This window comes from Leptonychotes weddellii, chromosome 13, assembly GCF_054177405.1.
Source record: "Leptonychotes weddellii isolate Sample4059 chromosome 13, ASM5417740v2, whole genome shotgun sequence".
Taxonomy (NCBI): domain Eukaryota; kingdom Metazoa; phylum Chordata; class Mammalia; order Carnivora; family Phocidae; genus Leptonychotes; species Leptonychotes weddellii.
Window position 1 is genome coordinate 22,834,793 of NC_138381.1, and position 20,423 is coordinate 22,855,215.

Sequence of the window (20,423 nt, forward strand, 5' to 3'; positions counted from 1 at the left end):
TTTAACTTCTGCAGATCCTTCCAACATGTTTTCCAAATGACCAAATTCCTATTAACCACTGCTATATAGCCCTCCCATCTAACCCATAGATGACATGATCTGGCTGAATTAAGTAACAAGACAATAGAATTGCGGCACCAAATGAGAGAAGGTGTGAAAGGAATTTCATGGCTGAATATAAGTAAAGAGCAGAAGCAATGAACAGTAACAGTTGTGTAGTGTGTTAAAGGCAAGAACTATTTTTATCTCTGGACAGTGTAAAATTCATGTTAGATTTTGTGTATTTCCAAGCCCGACCATCCTTACTGAGCTCCAAACTAGTGCATTCATTTGCCTACCTGACAATCCCACAAATGTTGAAGAAGGTTAAATCAGAATTCAAAATCAAATACAAAATGAACTCTTTCTTCTGCAGTCTTCCTTATCTCAGTAAATGACATCAATACCTACCGAATTTCTTAAGCCAAAAAAAGAAGAGGAATAATGAGTGCAGGTTGGAATAGGGGTAGGAAATTGCAAGTCCAAAGAGCACAGTCAGAGAAGTCCTCTCTGAGAAGGTGCATCTGAGCTAAGACTTGAAGAAGGTAGAGTGTTCCAGGCAAAGAGAACATAGGGGTGGGATGGGGGCATGTCTTTGTCTCCCTCGGGAGCAAAAGGTAAACCTGCTTACTGACCATTATAGAAGATTTGGGTTTCCTAAGTTCAAAGTTCTCTTCCTATAATATCCCACTACATGTGAGGGAGTCATCCGTCCCTCATCACACCACCTTTGTGCAGATTGGGGCTTGAGGAACCCATAAAAAAAAAAAAAATGCTAATGCTCTGGTCTCTGCTCTTGTTTGACTAACAGCTGTCCTTCATCACTGACCCAGAAATCTCCATATCCTTTCAGGATCCACAAAACAGTGACTGACTTGTTAACTTGCAAGTAGGGCAAAATTCTTCAGTTCTTGACAATGTGAAATGGTATGATATTATTTGAAGGTAGACTGATAAATGCAAGATGACTATTATAAACTCTAGGCCAACCACAAAAAAAAAGAGAGATAGAACTGGTATGCCAAAGATGGAGATAAAATAGAATTATAAATTATATTTAATCCAAAGGCAGGTGGGAAGAGCAGACTAAATAATAGTGGAACAAAGAGAAATGACAAGCAGTGTGGGAGACTTAAATCCAGTCATGTCAGCAATCACATTAATGTCTCAATTAAAAGAGATTTTCAGTTGGATAAAAAGTAAAATCTATGTGCTATCTATAAGAAATTAACTATAAATAGAAAGAGCTAGGTAGGTTAAAAGTCAAAGGCTGAAAGAAGTTTTACCATGCAAGCACTAATTAAAAGAAAGCTGGAGTGACTATATATTATCAGCAAAGTAGATTTCATTGAAAGAAGCATTACCAGAGATAAAGAGGGACACCATGTAATGATAAAGGGGTCAATTTAACAAGGAGACGTAGCAGTCTCAGATGTGGATGCACCTAACAACAGAGCTTTCAAAATATGCATAGCAAAAACTGATAGAATTGCAAGAAGAAATTGGCAAATCCATAATTATAATTGGAGAAGTCAACACTTCTTTTTCAGTAACTGATACAATAAATAGAAAATTAGTAACAATATAGAAGACCCAAACAATACTACCAACTTGATTTAATTGACATTTACAAAACGTTGTACCCATCATCATCAGTGTACATGGAACAGTTCCTGAGATAGACCATATACAGGACCATAAAACCTCAATAAATTTAAAAGACTTAAAATCATAATAGAGTATGTCCTTGGACCACAATGAAATTAAACTAGAAATCAGTAAGAGAGATATCTGGAAAATATCCCCAAATATTTGGAAAGTAAACAGTATACGTATGCATCAAAGACAGGAGGCCAAAGGTAAAGAGAATATATTTTAAGGTTAGCAATTTGGTACTATACAGTGGCTAAGTGAACATAATAATTTTTTAAAAAGTTGAAAAAATTCAAAACTAAAAAATAAAGATGGAAGGAAACAGCAAAAATAGTAATAATAGGGGCGCCTGGGTGGCTCAGTTGTTAAGTGTCTGCCTTCGGCTCAGGTCATGATCCCAGGGTCCTGGGATCGAGCCCCGCATTGGGCTCCCTGCTCAGCCAGGAGCCTGCTTCTCCCTCTCCTGCTTCCCCTGCTTGTGTTCCCTCTCTGGCTGTCTCTCTGTGTCAAATAAATAAGTAAAATCTTTAAAAAAAAAAATAATAAAGTTAGCAAAAAAGAAAATGCAGTGTATCAAAATTTGTGGGATACAGCTAAAGGGAAATTTATAGTATTAAATGCTTCTATTAGAAAAGAAGAAAGGTCTTAAATAAGATTCCACATTAAGAAACTACAAAGAGTAAATTAAACCCAAAGCAAGAAAAAGTTAAGAAATAATAAAAATAAGAACAAAAAATCAATGAAATTGAAAAAGAAAGAAAAGAAAATCAGTAGTACCAAAAGCTGGTTATTTGAGAGAGAAAAAAACCTAACGCTATAAAACTGATAAATTTGTAGCCAGACTAATCCAAGAAGTGGAAAGAAAACACGATTACCAGTATCAGGAATGATAGCGGGATATCATTGAAAGGATAATAAGGTAATATTATGAATACGTTTCTGGTGATGAATTTGATGACTTAGATGAAATGGACAGATTCCTTCAAAGGCACAAACTTTCAGAGCTTACTCATGAAGAAATAGATAATCTGAATAGTTCTATATCTTTAAAAGATACCAAATGAATACTTAAAAATTTTCCAACAAGGAAAACTCCAGGCCTGGATGTCTTCACCCTTGAATTCTACCAAAGAATTTCTTTAAGAAATTCTTTAAGAAAGAAATATTACTATTTCAGTACAAACTCATCCAGATAATACAAGAAGAAGACATACTTCCCAACTCATTTTATGAGGACATTATTACCCTAATGCCACTCCTAAATAAAGACCTTACAAGAAAAGAAAATTATAAGTCAATATCACTCATAGACCCAGACACAAAAAATCCTCAACAAAATATTAACAAATCAAATCTAGCAATGTATCAGAAGAATAATGCAGCATGCTCAGTTATCATGCATCCCAGGAATTCAAGGCTAATGTAATTGACAATATTAAAAGACTTAAAGAATAAAAACCATACAATCATCTCAATACATGCGGAAAAAACATTTGTCAAAATTCAGCATTCTTTCATGATAAAAGAAAACTTTGCAAACTATGAAAACTTCCTCGACATTGTACTGTTTAAATTTTCTGGAAATAATAAAATACAAATTTTTTTGAAAGAGGAAGGTTATACATAAATTCACCAAGTAAAAATAGAAGAGTTTTAAATTGACCCTCAGTAATGTATTAAACTGATAATGATCATGTTGGTTTTAACCAGCAGACTTTCCTGGAATTTACTTTCGGTAGATCATGCTTGCTACTCCTGTCTGGTTTGATTTATCTTTAAGTTTCACATGTATTATAATTGTTTCCTATGTGGTAGGTAGAGCAGCTTTTCATTTTATAAATGAAGATATTGAGATAACACCTAATGATAATGACAGAAGCTGACATTTCATGAGCCCTTACCGTGTGCCAGGCATTGTTCTTTGCACTTCGAAGGTATTAACTTACTTAATTCTAACAGTACCCCCTCCATGAGCAGGCACTCTGTCTTTCCTCATCTATAGATCAGGAAACTGCGGCATAGAGAAGTTAAATAACCTGTCTACGTTTATAAGCAGAGCTGGGAATTAAACCCAAGCTTCTGACACCTGGTAGGTGTTCTAAACCACTGCATGATGCTGCATGTGGAAGAACCTGAGTTCTATAAGACAGGTAGCTCGTAAGTATCAGAGGCAGGACCCAAACTACGCCTTCTGACTTTGAGCACTTCACAGTCTACACTACCATGATGTCTAATCTGTTTAATTACGCCTGTTTAATCTGCTTCTTATTCTCCAATTACATTGTGTCTTTCTTGAAAATATCTATTTTCTTTGTAAATCTTCTAGAGATCTCTCCCACTGAATAGGTTGTTAACACATGTCTTGATTAAGACACAAAAACTTGAGGAAAAACCAAGAATCAATGAGAAAACACATGTGTATTTTACTTTTCAAAACATGTTTATTGTCTTTTATCAAAGAAAAGAAACCTGCTTAGCTCTCTACTTTTACCTCTTGAAGAGTGGCCATTTAGCAAGCAAGAATGCCTGTCTAATACATACCCTCATCTACCCTACAAAAGCTTCTCATTTCTTTCTTTTTTTTTTTTTTAAGCTTCTCCTTTCTATAAATTTGTGTTCTAGTGATCACTCACAGGTTTCATAATAAGTGGTTAAATGTGATTTTGACATTACTCAAAGGGTGCAGCTGATTAATCAGAACATGACTTTGGATAATTACTGTTCACAACTAATAGCATAATTGAAGGTAATGTGCTGTACTTAGATTTCAGGAATTGTGGCCAAATATGGTGGGTGGAGGGAAGCTGTGTAACACCCACAGAGAAGAACCTTCCTCTGAAAGGTTGCCTTTGAATTGCACTAACGTATCATTCATTCCCATTTCGCTAAAGGTTTCACTCTAAATTTTTTCTATTATTGACTGTATCTTCTGCAAACATTTTCAGAGGGGAAAAAGTTCATCAATCTTAACAATTTTAATGGTTCCTATGAAAGTTGATAAAAGCCACCTAACTGTTAAAGTCATTATCACTAAATACACTGTTGTCTACAGAATTCTAGCTGTGTGATAGGAAATATAAGTTGTATCTTTGAATAAATTGTTTCACATTCTTTGTTAGTGTTGCAGCCTGACTGCAAATGAAATTTGGGGCTACACAACTTACACCCTTCACCTCAAATATTTTCCATTAAGAAAACTAAGCCTTTTGTTACTCAAGAATTGCTGGAGACCAACATGGTAAAGTAAGAAGGAACATCCAAATACCAGTCCCACTCTGGACACTTACCTGGCTAACTTGGGTCAAGCTGCTCTCTTTCTGATCCTGTAGAGTCATCTGTAGGACAGGGCTTTTATGAGCTCGTTGGATTGTGATGAGAATTAATTAATAGAGGAGCTCATGGTCCATAGTAAACATGCAGTAGATGTCCATTCCCTTCGTTTTTGATACATAAATTTACTTCTCTCCTGGAAGTTGGTAGTTTTATCATTTTTTAAAGTCGTGTGCGTTCAGATTCAAGAACTGAATATCAGCTTAGGACATAAAAATGAGAGCCAGTTTGAAAAAAGGAACTTACTTAGAAACTGAGTCTCTTGCCTACTCCACAGCTTTTCTGGTGGGAACACGAGTTCCTTGAGGCTGAGAGGCAAGTCTGTGTAGACCACAGAGTGAACCAAAGTAGATTCCCATTGCATTACTTCCTTCTTTGATGATGTGACATGTCAGTACTCTTTCGCGGTGGTCTGAAGTATCCGTGTTTGAACATTGTGCAGGCTACTTAGCTTTGATTATACACATTTTGTTATCTCCATCAGCAATCTCCAAAGTGGATGGGTACACATACCCCAGAGGTTGCACCCACAGTCCATAGAAGCATGGGAAGATAGATCAGAGCTTTTCTTTCTTCGTCTAAAAATAAACAGAAGGAGTTTTCCTAATTCTTAGTATCGGCACGGGCAAGCTGCCAGGCTTTAGCTGTGTCAGCTGCGGTACTCCGGGTATCCTGAGGAGGAGAGGGGCTTCTCAACCTGGAAGGCTTGGCTGGCACACTCACCTTTCATTCACTTATAGGTCCTTGTATATTATTGATGGTTATAATATCGAGATTTAACTAAGTAAACCCTCTAAAATGGAGGATTGGTATGGTTCCTGCAAAAGAACCACAAATCAAAGGCAATACAAGTACACGTGACAAGAAGGAAATGGCAGAGCTGATGTCCCCCTCATCCTAGAACAGGTGCTACATTACAGGGTAGAAGTAATGATGAACCAGTCTCATCTCAACAGAGGGATGCACAGAAATTATCAAGCAGCATGTCTGCATTATGGATTGGGGTTTACTCTGATAAACAGTGTTCTTACTGTGACCAATACTGTGTTTGCTGTTGATAATGTGAAGCCTTCAGGATTAGTAAGACATAGGATAGCTAATCATCCAGGTCCATAGTATGGTGGGTGGAGGGAAGCTGTGTAACATGATCATATTTTAATGAGTATAAAAAACTATTTTGTTTCTATAGTTAGGTAATCTTTTTAAACTACCTTTGTCTTTTACATATAAAATAGAAAACCTGTAAATGGAAATGTTTAATTTTTTAACAAAACATTTTTATATTTTTGCATGTCTGACTATAAATACTTGTGTTATTCTGTTGAATAAAAAAAAAGATGTATAGTCTTCTTGATTTATTAACATCGTCATCTTAAAATGATTTCCCTAAAAAATAATGACATTCTTTTAGTTTTGAGGGACAGTGTTATGTTCAGAAATCTCCTGTGTTATTAGCATCTTGCTACACAGTTCAGGCTGTGCTGGGACACGAAACAAAGGAAGTTCTAGCTTGTTGTTCATTATCCCTGTTGCTCAGGGATAAGAGTGTGGTGAATAAATTAAATTCATAAATGATCCCCCAAACATCATTTTAGCCATTAGCTTCAAATTCCTTTCTCATTAAGCCTTTTTTTTTTTTGAGAGTTATTAGTAAGCCTCAAAATTGACAGGTTTTAAGCTTTAGCTTTCTCTTCCCACCTTCTGAGGGGGGCTGCCGTCTAACTGAAATCTAAGTAAATGAGAGGTGAGGCCGCACCTTGGAAGAGCAGAACTCCAGAGGCTTGCCGAAGCCACAATGTGGGTCATCAACCTGGAGTGGTCAGAAGCAGGCTCTGATGCAGTCATCAGACCCCTTCAGACAGGCCCGCGCAGAGGAGAGCTCATGAAGTCAAGCCAGGTCACTCTAGGAAGTGGGACCACCATGTGAGCAAGGCACTTCCTGAAAACACGGCTTGTACATCTTCTTGTTTAAAAAAGAATACTTTCCATTCCAGGTGATCACCTTCTTCAGCTCACGATTACTGCAGGCTGGAGCTGAGCTGTCAGTGGAACGGGTCCTGGAAATCATCAAGCAGGGGGCTGTCGCGCTGCCCAAAGACCGGCTGAAGGTAAGACCGGGGAAGGAAACCCGCACTGGGGGATCGCTTGGGCTAAGCATTCATGTCTGAGCAGGCTCTAGTCCGAGTCGCCCCACTTACTAGTACTTGTGCTAGAAAAGGCTCTTTAAATACTGCCTCCTCTACTTCATACTGGTACACAGAACAGCAATGCAGAGGGAGTCTGACAGTCTTCCCAAAGAAAACAGCCAAAGAAGGACTAACACATTCATATACTGTGAGTAATTCATACACTGTGAATAAAGAAGCACCTTACTTTTTTTTGACCCAGTGAAATAATTCGGTCTTATAAGTATCAGGGGTTGATGGGAAGGCACTGCTGGTGGAGGTGATGCCCACACGTGGTGTGTACTCAGTGCTCCGTGGAGCTCTAGTGTCTTAGTTATTAACTCATCCCAGCCTCACGAGCCTTAGAGGTAGGTAGTGCGTTGCCCTAACTTTTCAGGTGCACAGAGAGGTTAATGACTTACCCAAAACCACACAACTAGAAAACTGGAACTGAGAGATTCATGCTCAGGCAGGCTGGCTCCAAAGTCTGCGCTCCGAATCCCCACGCTGTTCACTGCCTGCCTGCATGTGTCTCTGGAAAGAGAAGCATTTCTTGGATAGGTAGGGGAACTATTGTATCTTAAGAAGGCATTTCCAGGGGCGCCTTTGGCTCAGGTCATAATCCCAGGGTCCTGGGATCGAATCCCGCATCAGTCTCCCTGCTCAGTGGGGAGCCTGCTTCTCCCTCTCCCACTGCCTGCCGCGCCCCCTGCTCGTGCACGCGCTCTCTCTGCAAATTAAAAAAACAAAAACGCACTTCCATTTGCACGTCAGTGTGTTTCCAAAGTGATCTCATGATATAAAACTCATACCCAAGACTAATTTTCTCATAAGAAAAGATGTGAAGGGAACATTCTGCAGGGACACAGGAATGTACAGCACTATAGCCTATTTTTGCTTTAATGCTTCTTGTTAATGTTTGCCTTCATCACCTCTAACTTTTTTAGAGGGCTCATTCCTAAATTAAAAACACAGGGAATCCTAGTGGACTTGTGGCCTTCTTCATCACAGTGTTTTATCACAACGAACTTCTGTCCCAGAGTTACTGTTTAGGGGGCCGTGTTTCCAGCACTATCACAGAACAGCACTGCTTATGAATGCTTGAGAGAGATAGATTGTGGTAGGAGAGGAAAATATTTTCAGTTATAACAACAGAGTTTGTAAAATAATAGCACGTGAGTCATCATAACCACTTAGAGCATGGGAAGGACAAGGGCAGCGGGGTTCGTGTTCATCAGCTGGAATGGCACCACCGTGTGGCAGGAACATGAACACTGACTACAGCTCCCCAGACCTTCCCGCTTGGACTTGCCATGCTTCCTGACAGTTCTCTAAATGTAGGGAATTCATATGGTTTCCACTCTTACATAAAGTAAGACTTCAGAGGGTTTTTTTGTTTTGAGGGCATGTGGGTGTGCATGCGTGCTTTTTCCAGTTTACTTGAACTACTCCATGGGAACCAGTACAGAAATCCATGAAGATTGGAGTGGCTGCTTCCAGGAAGTGGTGGATCTTGGTGTCTGAGCTAAACCGAAAGAGAAGTGGAGCTATCAGGAGGCTGGAAGGAGAGGGGCACAGAGGCATCGGGAAGGGGATTTGAATGCCAGCGAAGAGTGGGTACGGTGGAAGTCATGGAGATGGGGCTGAAGAAGAGTATATTTAGACTGAAGACGTCAGAAGTGGAGCACATCTCAGTGATGACACGGTCTGGCTTTGGCCATGAGCAAGGGGCCGAAGTGCTTTGCCTATGAATGGAAGTCAGTGTGGTTGAGCCAGCTCATGAATGGGAAGCCGAGGATGGGTCATTCACATAGGCTTCATAGTCCCTCAGGTAATAAGCCATGGGGTGGCAAGAAAGACTGTGAGCCAGATGCTGGAGTCCACAGGACCAGAGAGCCTGGAAGGCAGTAGGTGGCAGCTGCATGGACCAGAGGAAGCTAGTACCAGCCTCATAGGAGCAGAACTTTCTGTTTAAGGGTAGAGGAATAATAGCCAGGAAACCATCATGAACCAATAATGAAAGCAAAGCACCAACCCCACCTCCAGACCCTAAAGTCTGCAATGTGAAAGAATGAGCAGCTTCTAACTTGCAAAGGCTCTGGGGGAACCAGAGTCCCAAGGGGAGAGCTGAGTTTCACTTAAAGAAGTAAGGACGGAAGACTCCATGCAGGCACTGAGAATGTAGGGATATTTAACAAGCCTGAAATAGATGTTCCAAAGAGCACTGTAGGATATGGGAGCAACGTGGCTGAGCATCACATTAGTAAACCAAGCTGTGTGCAGAAGCAGGCGAAGTTACTGGAAAGAACCTGTAATTCAAGTATGGTGAGGAAGAGAGGTAGTATAGCCTGGAGAAGAGAGGACTTCGGGAAAATAGAAAAATTGTGTTCAACTACTTTAAGGATGATTCTGTAAAAGAGGAACTAAGCAGTTCATTGTAGGCCAGAGGACAGTGGGTAGAAATTGAACCAGGACAGGTATTAGTTCATCCTAAGGAGATATTTCCTGACAACGTAAGTCACTCAGCAGTCCATACATGGCTCCATGAAATCACAAAATAATCACCATAAAGTCTGGATGGTAAGTGTAAGAAGAGCACCAGATGGAAGGGTGACTCAATTCCATAACATAGGAAAAGCGGTTGAAAGAATTCCTATCCTAAAAAGTTACAGAGGATGATCCCAACGATCTCTTGCAATCCTTAAGAGTCTAGACTTCATCTTCTAAAATTCCATGAAGAATTTTTGTAGAGCAGAGCTCTAGTAACATCCTCCTCATCTTCCAAACTATCTAGAGGTCAGTGCCCTGTTGCTACCAGATCAAGTCTGGAGCCCTTGGACTGGATCACTAGACCATGCACAGTCAGCCCCCAGCTGCTGTTCCAGTCTTTGCTCTCCATACTTCCCTTTCCCCATCCAGTGCTCCAGCCAACCAGAATGATCTCTGTGCCTTTTGCTTCTTCTTTCCTGCATGTTTGGAGTTTGGATTTGCTTACCCAGTTCTCTCTTCCCAGTATATCGGTCCCTCACCCCTTTGCTTTTTGCTTATCCAAATTCTAAGTATTCAGAGGCCTTGCTGAGTTTGAGAACTTCCATGAAATCTTTTCTTTTACTTCTCACTCTACATAGGCCTCCCTCCTCTAAATGCCCACAGCATTTGATACTTAATTTGGTGGGAATCCTATCCTCTTCCACCCTGTAAGTAGTTGTTCAAATGTTTTCTCTCTCCCACTCAACTGTAACTTCTTTGAGAAGAGGGGTCATGTCTTGCTAATGTGCATCCCCTTGATGCCTAGTTCAAAGTCTTGTACTTAGTAGTTACTTAGTAGTAAATGTGATGAGAAGATGAATGAAATGCTCTAAAGAGGAAATGGGGACTTGTTAGAAGCACCACACTAGATGGTAGATACATCCATGGACAAAATAGGCAAAAATGCCTGTCTTCATAGAGCTTAATTTTTGGTGGGAGAGATAATCAGATAAGTAAATACAATCAGATAAGTAAGTAAATAAGTAAGCAGATAATCAGATAAATAAGACAAATAAGTAAATCAGATAAATGAGACAATCAGTTAAAATGTTTGCTATTTTAGGTAGCAGTAAATGACAATCAGATAAATAAGTAAAATGTTTGCTATTTTAGGTAGCAGTAAACGGGAGGAAAAATATAGAGGAGAAGGAAGACGACAGTGTTAGGGAAGAAGCAGTTTTGGATGGGGTGGGCAGAAGATATTTGAATCTGTGCCACTTTGCTATTTTTTGTTTTATATTTTCTTTTAAAATAATTTTAGACTTACCAGAAAAGTTGCAGAAACAGTAGATATAGTTCATGTAAACCCTTCATCCAGGTTCCCCTAATGTTAACAACACATGTAACTATAGTACAAATATCAAAACTAGAAAATTAACATGAGTACAATACTATCACCTAAATTACAGACCTTATGTGATTTTTACCAATTTTTTCTCCTAGTGTTCTTTGTTCTGCTCCCCAGTGCTATCCAGGATCCCACTTGGCATTTAACCGTTATGTCTCCTTATTCTCTTCCAGCCTGTGACTGTTCCCCAGTCTTCCCTTGCCTTTCATGACCTTGACAGTGTAGACAGTTCTGCTCAGTTGCTTTGCAGAATGTCCCTCAATTTGTTTTTTTCTGATGTTTTCTCATGATTACACTGAAGTTATGAATATTTGACAAAATACCCACAGAAGTGATGTGTATCCTTCTCAATTCATAGAATCAGGAGGTACGTGATGTCAGTATGTCTCATTACTGGTGATGGGTATCCTTGATCATTTGGTTAACATGGTGTCTACCAGATTTCTCCTGTGAAAAGTCACTGTTTTTCCCTTTGTAATTGATAACTGTCTTGGGAGTGAGACTTTGCTAATATCCTATTTCTCCTCAAACTTTTGCCTGCTGATTTTATCATCCATCAGTGGATCTTACCTGCAGTTATTACTGTGGCGTTTACCTAATAATAATTTTGTATTTTGTCTATAGATTATAATTCAGCACTATCACTTACTTACTTTGTTGCTCAAATTGTTCTAGCTTTGGCCTGTGGGAGCTCCTCCAGGTTGGATCCGGTGTCCTCTGACTTGCCTCCTTCTTGTTTTGAGCACATCTTTACTTTTCTGTAGCACAAGATATTTCCTGCCGCAGTCCTGGAATCAGCTACTTCTCCAATGAGCTCTGGTTTCCCCTTCTTTTTCTTTTTCTTTTTTTAATAAATGGTATTTTGGAAACAAGACCTGGGCACTAGGCCACCTTCTTAGAGCTTTATGTACCCTTCCACTTGCTCATCCTTTCCCTATCTCCTTTCTGTTCTGTGGACAGCCAGTGCTTCCTCAATGTGCTGTCAGACCAGGTATTTTTCTTCTTTTATATCTATCCCTCCCCTATGATAAACCTTAGCTCCTTTCTTTTGGCTTATTGCTCACTACTCATGTCTTCAGTCCATTTTTTCCTACTCTTTCCAATCCCAGATTTTATTTTCTAATTCTTTTGGTGAATGCTCCTGGCCCAAAGGCCCCTCCATGGGCCACAGCAGATACTGAAAGTTAATTAGTTCACTACAATACTTAAAGTGAAGTGAATTATAGTATACAGGCTATATGTTTGAATGTTAATATGTTGCTCCTTCATTATACTATATTCAGAAAAAAAGTCTTCTCTGTATTGGAGACAGTAACATATAAATGAAAATGTAACTTTGTTTTTCAGGTTTATGGCTAAAGGGAGAGATTAATTGATTTGTGGGAGGTCCCAGGCCATTTAACTCTTATTTAGACTAAGATCCTATGGAGACCAAGGTCATGGATAAATCCCTTAAGTGGGCCAGTTCTGTTGTTCTGAAACAGCAAGAAACTGTACTTCTGGGGCGCCTGGGTGGCTCAGTCGTTAAGCGTCTGCCTTCGGCTCAGGTCATGATCTCGGGGTACTGGGATCGGCCCCTCATTGGGCTCCCTGCTCAGCAGGAAGCCTGCTTCTCCCTCTCCCACTCCCCCTTGCTTGTGTTCCCTCTCTCGCTGTGTGTCTCTCTCTGTCAAATAAATAAATAAAATCTTAAAAAAAAAAAAAGAAAAGAAACTGTACTTCTGACTCCAGCTTACCATCTCACTTTGTGGTTGCAAGAGGGACAGATGATGGAGGAGGGATGATTTAGTTTAAAAAAAAAAAAAGGAAAAGAAAAGCAAGAAAACCATCCCCAGTTCTAGAAAAGAAACTAAAGTTATATTTATTCACAGATGGTGAGTCATCCTCAGTTGGTTTAAATGATAGCACATTATTACCACAGATGTTACCAGGAAAAAAGAAGCTATTTATCTTTATAATCAAGTCTTATCTCAATTATTTTAATCATCTTTTTGGATTGAGTGTTTATAATAAAACGAATCACTTAAAACCTCTAGAGTTTAATTCATAGAATACTGCTGTATCTAGAGTTGATTGAAAATTCAAGCTGTGTGTTGAATAATATTTGTATTATACAACATGACAGCACATTATTTTGCCTTTTGGGTGGTTTACTAATATATACTGATAAAATAATTGCCGGGTATGTAATAATAGCTTTGTATGCAAGATTGATATAAAAGAGGTTGTTTGAAATTGGAAATGCTGTTTTAATAAGGTCTTTATGAAAGCATGGACTAGTGTGCAGTTTTTGATTTGTTCTTTCTTAAAATATAAATTAAACACTAAGAAAATTCAGAATTCTTTCCAACTACCCTTTGGGTTGTTAAGAGGGCACAGTGCTCCTTACTCATGAGAAATAGTCAGCTAATGTCAACTGAAGATGAACCAAAAGTTTTTGAAGTTTCCCTTGCATTGTACAACTGAAGCCAAATTCGTAGAAGAATTATTCTTCCAATTTTGGGCAAGTAAACATGAAGATCTGGAAGCCCAGGGCATAGTAATTGACTTTCAACCAAATAAAATATTTTTCAATCAAATGTTATTTGACATAACCTTCTAAAATATTTGTGTAATATCCTGTGTGGGAACATATACTCTTTGGATAAATCTGTCTATATAGTTAAACAACTTAGCTGTTCAGAGTAAATAGTATTAATGTCATTCTAAACATCCTCTTCTTACTGGTATTCCGTCAAGTCTGGGGAAGGCGATACCAGGTAATTAGTTTTTTTAGACTCTCCTGCATAAACAGAGACATAAAGGACAGGCTCTGAAATCCTAAGTTGCTTATTTCTCCTTTAGGGTTTGGAAGGAAATAAATAAAGTTAGTGTGTCCTTCGGGAGCTGAGTTAGAAGCCACAGCTCAAAGTTCTCACTGTCTGCGTCCACAACAGAGCATGTTCCTGGCCCCCATTTCGCTTGCTAGCGAGCAGTCTGAGTGTCGTGACGATGGGGCCGAGTGCAGCCGGGTCTGTGCGGGTTCTCACTCCAACACTGCTCCACCTCCTTCTCAGTGAAGCCAGCTCTCCAGGTTCCCTCTTCTCTTTGGTTTCGTGAATTATCTGCCATTTGAGAATTAGGAGTTTGACCATCTATATCTAGAGTTTGAAAAGTAGGTCGTGTTTTTCGGGGGGAATTAACCAGAAGATAGCTTCCCTTTTAGTGTAAATAGGAAGCTGTGGAATAATGTAAGTTACTGACATTAACTGAACTTTTCATTCACCTGATAAACCATGGGAATTAAGAGTGGATAGCCAGTGTCACACTAAATTATTTTTAAAGCCTTTATTTTATATTCACTTTTTCGAATACTTTCACTGTTGTTTGTTATATAAAGAGAAATACAGTTAACTGAAATTTCAAGAATTTTTTCATAGCTTCTTAATACTGACTTGCTTAAAAACTCCCCCCATTCTCCTGCTGGCATCTCTCCCCATCCCCATCGCAAGTGTCTGTCATTTCTCTGTCCATTCTCTATCCCCAGAGCTGCTTTCTGAGGGACACCCTGGTGTTCCTACCTGCTGCTGGGTGTCCCGCCTCCAGGTCCCACAGAAACTACCATTAGCTGGTCCACAGCCACACTATTCTGTGTCTCCGTGGATTTCTACCCTTGGAATGTGACCAGCCAGCATCCTCTCTAACTCAAAAGTGCCACTAGACCCTGAGTTCTGTGAATTCTGATGATTTTCCAAATCTCTCTTTTCCGTCCACGTTCCCACCCCCCCATTTTGCTTCCCCACATCTCACGCAGTCTGTTACCTTAGCGTCCTGACTGGTGTCCCCACTTCCGCATTCTTCCTCCCCAGGCACCCTTAGCCCTGTAGCCAGAGGTATCTCCTCGGCGCACACTGCTGTGATCCCACACGCAGGGCCCCTCGGAGTTCTTGTTGTCCGTGTGGCCCCTGTGCTCCAGACTGCTGACTCGCCTCCACGTGGGCAGTATTGTTGCACATCTGTGCCTTCCTCGTGCTACTCCCGCCTCCTCCCTGCTGTCCTCCCACCATCTCACAGCTTCGTGGCTTTTTGTCACCTGAACCGCTCATGCTTCAAGTTCCAGTGCAGCCCACCCTGATTCACCCAGGCAGCATAGACACTGCATAAATTAACTTTGCCACCCCCTCTCTTGATTCCTTATAGCTCTCTTTCCTCTCGGCCAAAATACTGATTTCTCCTTTGGTCCTTTGGCTCTCCTAATCCATTTCACAGCATTAGAGCAAAGCATCAAAAGGACTTAGTCCTACCCAATGTGAAGTGAGGATTTTCTCCATGGCGTGCTGTACCAAGGAGCCATCGGCCCAGGCTTTGGGGTGGAGAGGGGGAGGCTTGGGGCTGTGCCTGCCCTTAGCACTAAGCTCCCCCAGCCAATTGTTTCCCATGCATTTTGCCCTGTTTCTACCACCCATGTACCTCTCTTCCCAAATTTACATCTCAGACTGTGGTTCATTCCCTAGTTCCTTTACTAAATTTTCATTATCATCATTGGTAGTACATATAACATACAGATAACACATTATAATTTTAAAATGTGGTTTGACTGTTTATTCAATCCCCAGCTAGTCTACTTTATTTTTTTTAAGATTTTATTTATTTATTTATTTATTTGACACAGAGAGAGAGTGCACATAAGCAGGGGGAGTGGGAGAGGGAGAAGCAGGCTTCCTGCGGAGCGGGGAACCATATGCGGGGCTCGATCCCAGGACCCTGCGATCATGACCCGAGCCGAAGGCAGACGCTTAACCGACGCTTAACCACCCAGGCGCCCTGCTAGTCCACCTTAAGCAGGACATTGCCAGGGCATTGTTGGGGAAATACAGGTGTCTAAGACACCAACCTGCCCTCAAACAAGGTGTCACCTTTCGGGAGAGAAAAGGCACCACTTGCAAAGGTCACTCACAAAGCAGGGCCATCTGTGCTGCATGTCGAATGAACGGTATAGAAGTTAGGTTCTGGAGGAGGTCAGAGCAGGGAAAGGAGACATCCCTGGGAAGGTTTTGAGAAACCTGGACTTGATCTTTTCTGTCTTGAAGGGATGGTGAGGGTTCCGTAGACTGAGATGAAAAAGGAGAAATCCAGGCAGAGGAAATTTATGGGTGAGTGAAAGAGAAGACCCAAGGCAAGTTCAGCTTCATGTCCCACTGAAAGAATAGGAGTCTCAAATTCCCGCCAGCAGATTCATGTGGTTGGTGTTATTTAATGACACACTAATATAATTAGACTAGTGGCTTCCAAACTTTTTTGACCGCTACCCACAACAAAAAATGCATCATACACATTTCTATACAACTGAAACGAAAGTTTCCTAAAAGATAAAAGTTTCATTTGCCCTTAAGTAAATGTGATGAGCTCTGATATTTCCTATTTCTTTACTTTTTTTAATTGCCAGGCAGACCTATTAAATCAATTTAATGGTCCACTATTATTTAGTGACTCAGTGTTTGAAATAAGCGTTAGATCATTGGTTTCCAAAGCATAGCCCTTGAACCAGCAGCATTAGCATCCCATAGGAACTTGCTAGAAATGCACATTCTCAGGCCCCACCCCAGAATTCCTGAAGCCGAAGCTCTGGGGCTGGTACCCAGCTGTGCTTGAACGAGCCCCAAAGGTGATTTCTGATGTTGGCTCCAGTTTGAAAAGCACAGCAATAGATCATTTTCTCCGATGCACCAGCACTTTCTACTCATAGCACCTCTGCACTGGTTTCTCTTCCCCATTTCCACTGCTCTCCCCAGTGTCTACACACCCCCTCACTCGCCGAGCCACTGAAGCCTGTCTCCCTGAGGCCTGCCCTGACCTCTGATTTCAGTGTTCGCACTTCCAGTCCCCTTAATTCTCCTGTATTTTTTCTTTCTCCACGTTATTTATTACCTACCATACTATGTACCTATTATTCTTCTCCAGATAATGGAAGCTCCGGGAGGGCAGGGACCTTCATGTTTTGTTAACTTGATGTATCTGAAACTATATTGGCACGTGTGGGCACTTTCATATTTACTGAATGGAAAGGAGTCAGGCAGAGAAGGGGGTCCGTTGACCACTGGGTGGTGGTCTAAGATGCTGCTTCAAGTAAATGTTCTTTGGAGAATAGCTCTCTGTAGACTTTTTGCAAGGCCAGCTTTCATGCCAAAATACCGTAGTGGAGCAAAGTTCAAAGCAGAAGTCCCAGTCACCTTGTAGGAATAGTTAAATTTTTTTAAGCCTATAGTATTATTCCACACTCATGCATTCTGAGAGCTACAGAACACTGATCTGACCTCCACTTCAGTGCCCCCATCAATAGGATACTGCCTGTGCAGATTGACCTCACTGAATTTTTAATAGTAGCTCTTCTTGGCTGTTGCTGGCACTGATTTCATTATAGTTCAGGCAGAGGAAACTATTCAGATAGTGACCTCATTCTATTTCTGAATCTTTTTTGGAAAGGGAAGAGCATGGTGGAGCTACGGGGCTGATGTGAAGAATACGGAGCCACTCACTGTGTGCTGCGTTCTGATTGATTGCCCTCTGCTTTCCTCAGGATATGTACAGCATGCATGTTTTCAGGTCCAGACAAACACTGATAATAAGCCGGTCACATTCCCACAGGGAAATGAGCGCTCCAGTGCCCGGCACCATCCCACCAGCCAACAGCCTCTTCCTCGAATTCAGTCTGCTGCTAGCTTCTGACTACTTTAATTGTTCCATTGGCCTTGTTTGCCTTTTTCTCCTGTATTTTTTTTTTATGATTTTAGACTTAATTTTTCTCTTACTATTTTCTCACTTCTTTTTGGAATATTATCAATTCCTTTTTATTTTTGGCTGGATTCTAGAAAGCACCAAGTGTGAAAGGTACAGGTCTGTGCTGGGCTTCCATCCTAAGAAAAGGGACACTGGTTACATTCCTGTTGAGGTTTCCCCAAACTCAAAATGATCTCTGCAGAAGTTTGAAAATCAGAGTGGCTCGCCCTCCTGTTCTAAGCTTCTTGAGTTTCTTGTCCAGGAAAGACAAAGAGTGAATCTTACTTACAAGTTAACTTCTGTGTCTTACTGAATAAACACAAGCTCATTAGTGGCTCAGGAGACCACTGGAGTAATGCTGGCAGCTGATTTTTAGGACCATTTGATCCCCCTATGAGGACTGTCTTAGGAAATACGTGATCTCAAATGCACATGCACGCATGCACACACACCCCCGACATGCATGCGTGCAGGGTGTTCTTCTAGCTTTCCAAGTCTCCAGTCTACACATCGGTGGGGAAGCAAATGGGAAATCTTATCCAGGGAGAGTCAGTCATTCAATAGAATCCCTCAGAGCAATTTTTTGAGGACAAGGACTGTAGGAAGCGTGATAGAACTTTGATAATGTGGATGTTAGAATCCTTTCCGTATGGGTCTTATGTAAGAACAAATCTGTAAGAAACAAATCTGTTTCTCCTTTCCATCAAGGTGAGAGTTTCTTCTAGAGCACTGTTTTCAAATGCAAATTTCTGGGTCTCACCTCAGATTCTCAGTGGTTTGGTGATGAACTTGGGAATCTGTCTTTTATTTTTATTTTTATTTTAAGTTGGCTTCACGCCCACTGTGGAGCCCAACATGGGGCTTGAACTCACAACTCTGAGCTCAAGACCTGAGCTGAGATCAAGAACGCTTAACTGACTGAGTCACCCAGGCACCCTATTTTTTTCTGGGAATCTGTCTTTTTAAGTGGTTCTCTGGGTGATCCGGATGACTTACCAGATTAGGGAATCACTATTGTAGGGCCTGGTTTTCTCCGAATCCCTGCCCTCATGAAAGCTACAGAGATGGTGGCTGGGGGTTACTGGTTAGCTTTGATAGAATCAGAGTGGTTTTATCTTCCTTTCCTACAAAAGACAGAGAACTTTACATGATTAAAGTAGACTGTTTCTTTTACATGTAACTCCAATATAAGATACCACAGTTACTTTATAAATTAAACAAATAGTAGCAAAAAATTAGTCTGTGTCTTTTAAAATGTTCTATCTGCTCTTCAATCTGACATAATATATCCCTCTTTTGGCTCTTTTTCCTTTGTTTTTATCATCTAATTACATTTATTGAGCACTTGCTCTGTGCCAGGTCCTCTACTAGGTTTTGTTTTGTTTTAAGATTTTATTTATTTATTAGAGAATATGCAAAGTGGAGGGAGAGGGAGAGAGAATCTCAAGCACACCCCACACTGAGCATGGAGCCTGACACGGGGTTCGAGCCCATGACCCTGAGATCCTGACCTGAGCCGAAACCAAGAGTCAGGACACTTAACAGACTGAGCCACCAGGCGCCCCTCTGCTAGGTATTTTTCTTTGGGTGTTCTTATTTAGTCTTCCCAACAACTGTAAGAAATATAAAGATAATTTACATTTTGCAAGTGAGGAAAAAGGCTAAAGAGAATTTAATGGCTGGTCCAAGATTATTTCAGTCCCATCTTATCTTTGGGCCATAAATTTCAGCTGTTTCTTCTTTTAAATCTTAAATTTTTGTCTCCTCCTAAATCACAAACCTATTTGCCTGTTAGATCAATTTGTTTAACCTAAAGCATTCATAATACACCTAGTTCTTGGTTTCAACAGTATATCAATGTTGTAGAGTAACCCTAAAATGTTCGAAATGAGACCCATTCCTACTTTATCGAATACTCAAACATACATAGAGTATTTTCTCATACATAATATTGAAATGGCACTAAACATGCAGCAGCCTCGTGTCATACTTATTTTTAGAATAGCCATTCCTAATAAACAGTCTAACACATGGTATTCTCTATAATGTCTTACATTATTTTTATTTAATTAAGCCTGTGGTAGATTTATAAGCTGCTGATAGGATTTTTTTTCTTCCTTGCAATGAATGAGAAGTAGATTAAACCTAGTTCTTACTTTGTGATCCCAAAGTATAAAAATTCAGTCTTCATTATCATTACATCGCGAATATAATCATGGAAACTAAAACACATAATTGAAAAGTGATAAAAATCTGACTGTTCTATAGTCCAAGAATTTTTGTCCAGTTTTCCAAAGCATGGTTCCCAGCGACCGAGGGACACATGTTTGCCATGCAAGGGCAGCTGTGGAAAATGTTGATACTCTCCTGTGGAAAAGGAAACCTTAAACTGTGTGGTTTTGTCTTTAAATCTCTGCTATTGGTTTTGATAGAATTATTTTCTTTGGTATGGGTAGAAATTTGTGATTCACAAACTAAAATTTCCTAAGGAGAGATTCTACTGTGGTGGTTAAAAAAAATCAACCCAGATACCATTATTCATCTGTCTCCATCTTGACTTTTCCATTAGGTTGACCATAGGATAATGACTGAGATTGTTCCAT

General features: G+C 40.3%; 1 protein-coding gene and 1 long non-coding RNA gene across 3 annotated transcripts in view; one reads left to right on the plus strand and one right to left on the minus strand.

Moving 5' to 3' along the window:
- Positions 1-20,423, plus strand: part of DYM (dymeclin) — a 286,329-nt gene that overhangs the window by 226,614 nt on the left and 39,292 nt on the right. Inside the window, exon 13 of the mRNA XM_081801268.1 lies at positions 7,017-7,130. Within this exon, the coding sequence (XP_081657394.1) occupies positions 7,017-7,130 (114 nt within the window). The remainder of the gene's footprint in view (positions 1-7,016; positions 7,131-20,423) is intronic.
- Positions 1-20,423, minus strand: part of LOC145716747 (uncharacterized) — a 75,302-nt gene that overhangs the window by 21,812 nt on the left and 33,067 nt on the right. For both annotated transcript variants that reach the window (XR_014139595.1, XR_014139594.1), the window contains exons 3-4: positions 18,817-18,944; positions 7,610-7,721 (exon numbers count right to left, since the gene is read on the minus strand). This is a non-coding gene — a long non-coding RNA (uncharacterized LOC145716747). The remainder of the gene's footprint in view (positions 1-7,609; positions 7,722-18,816; positions 18,945-20,423) is intronic.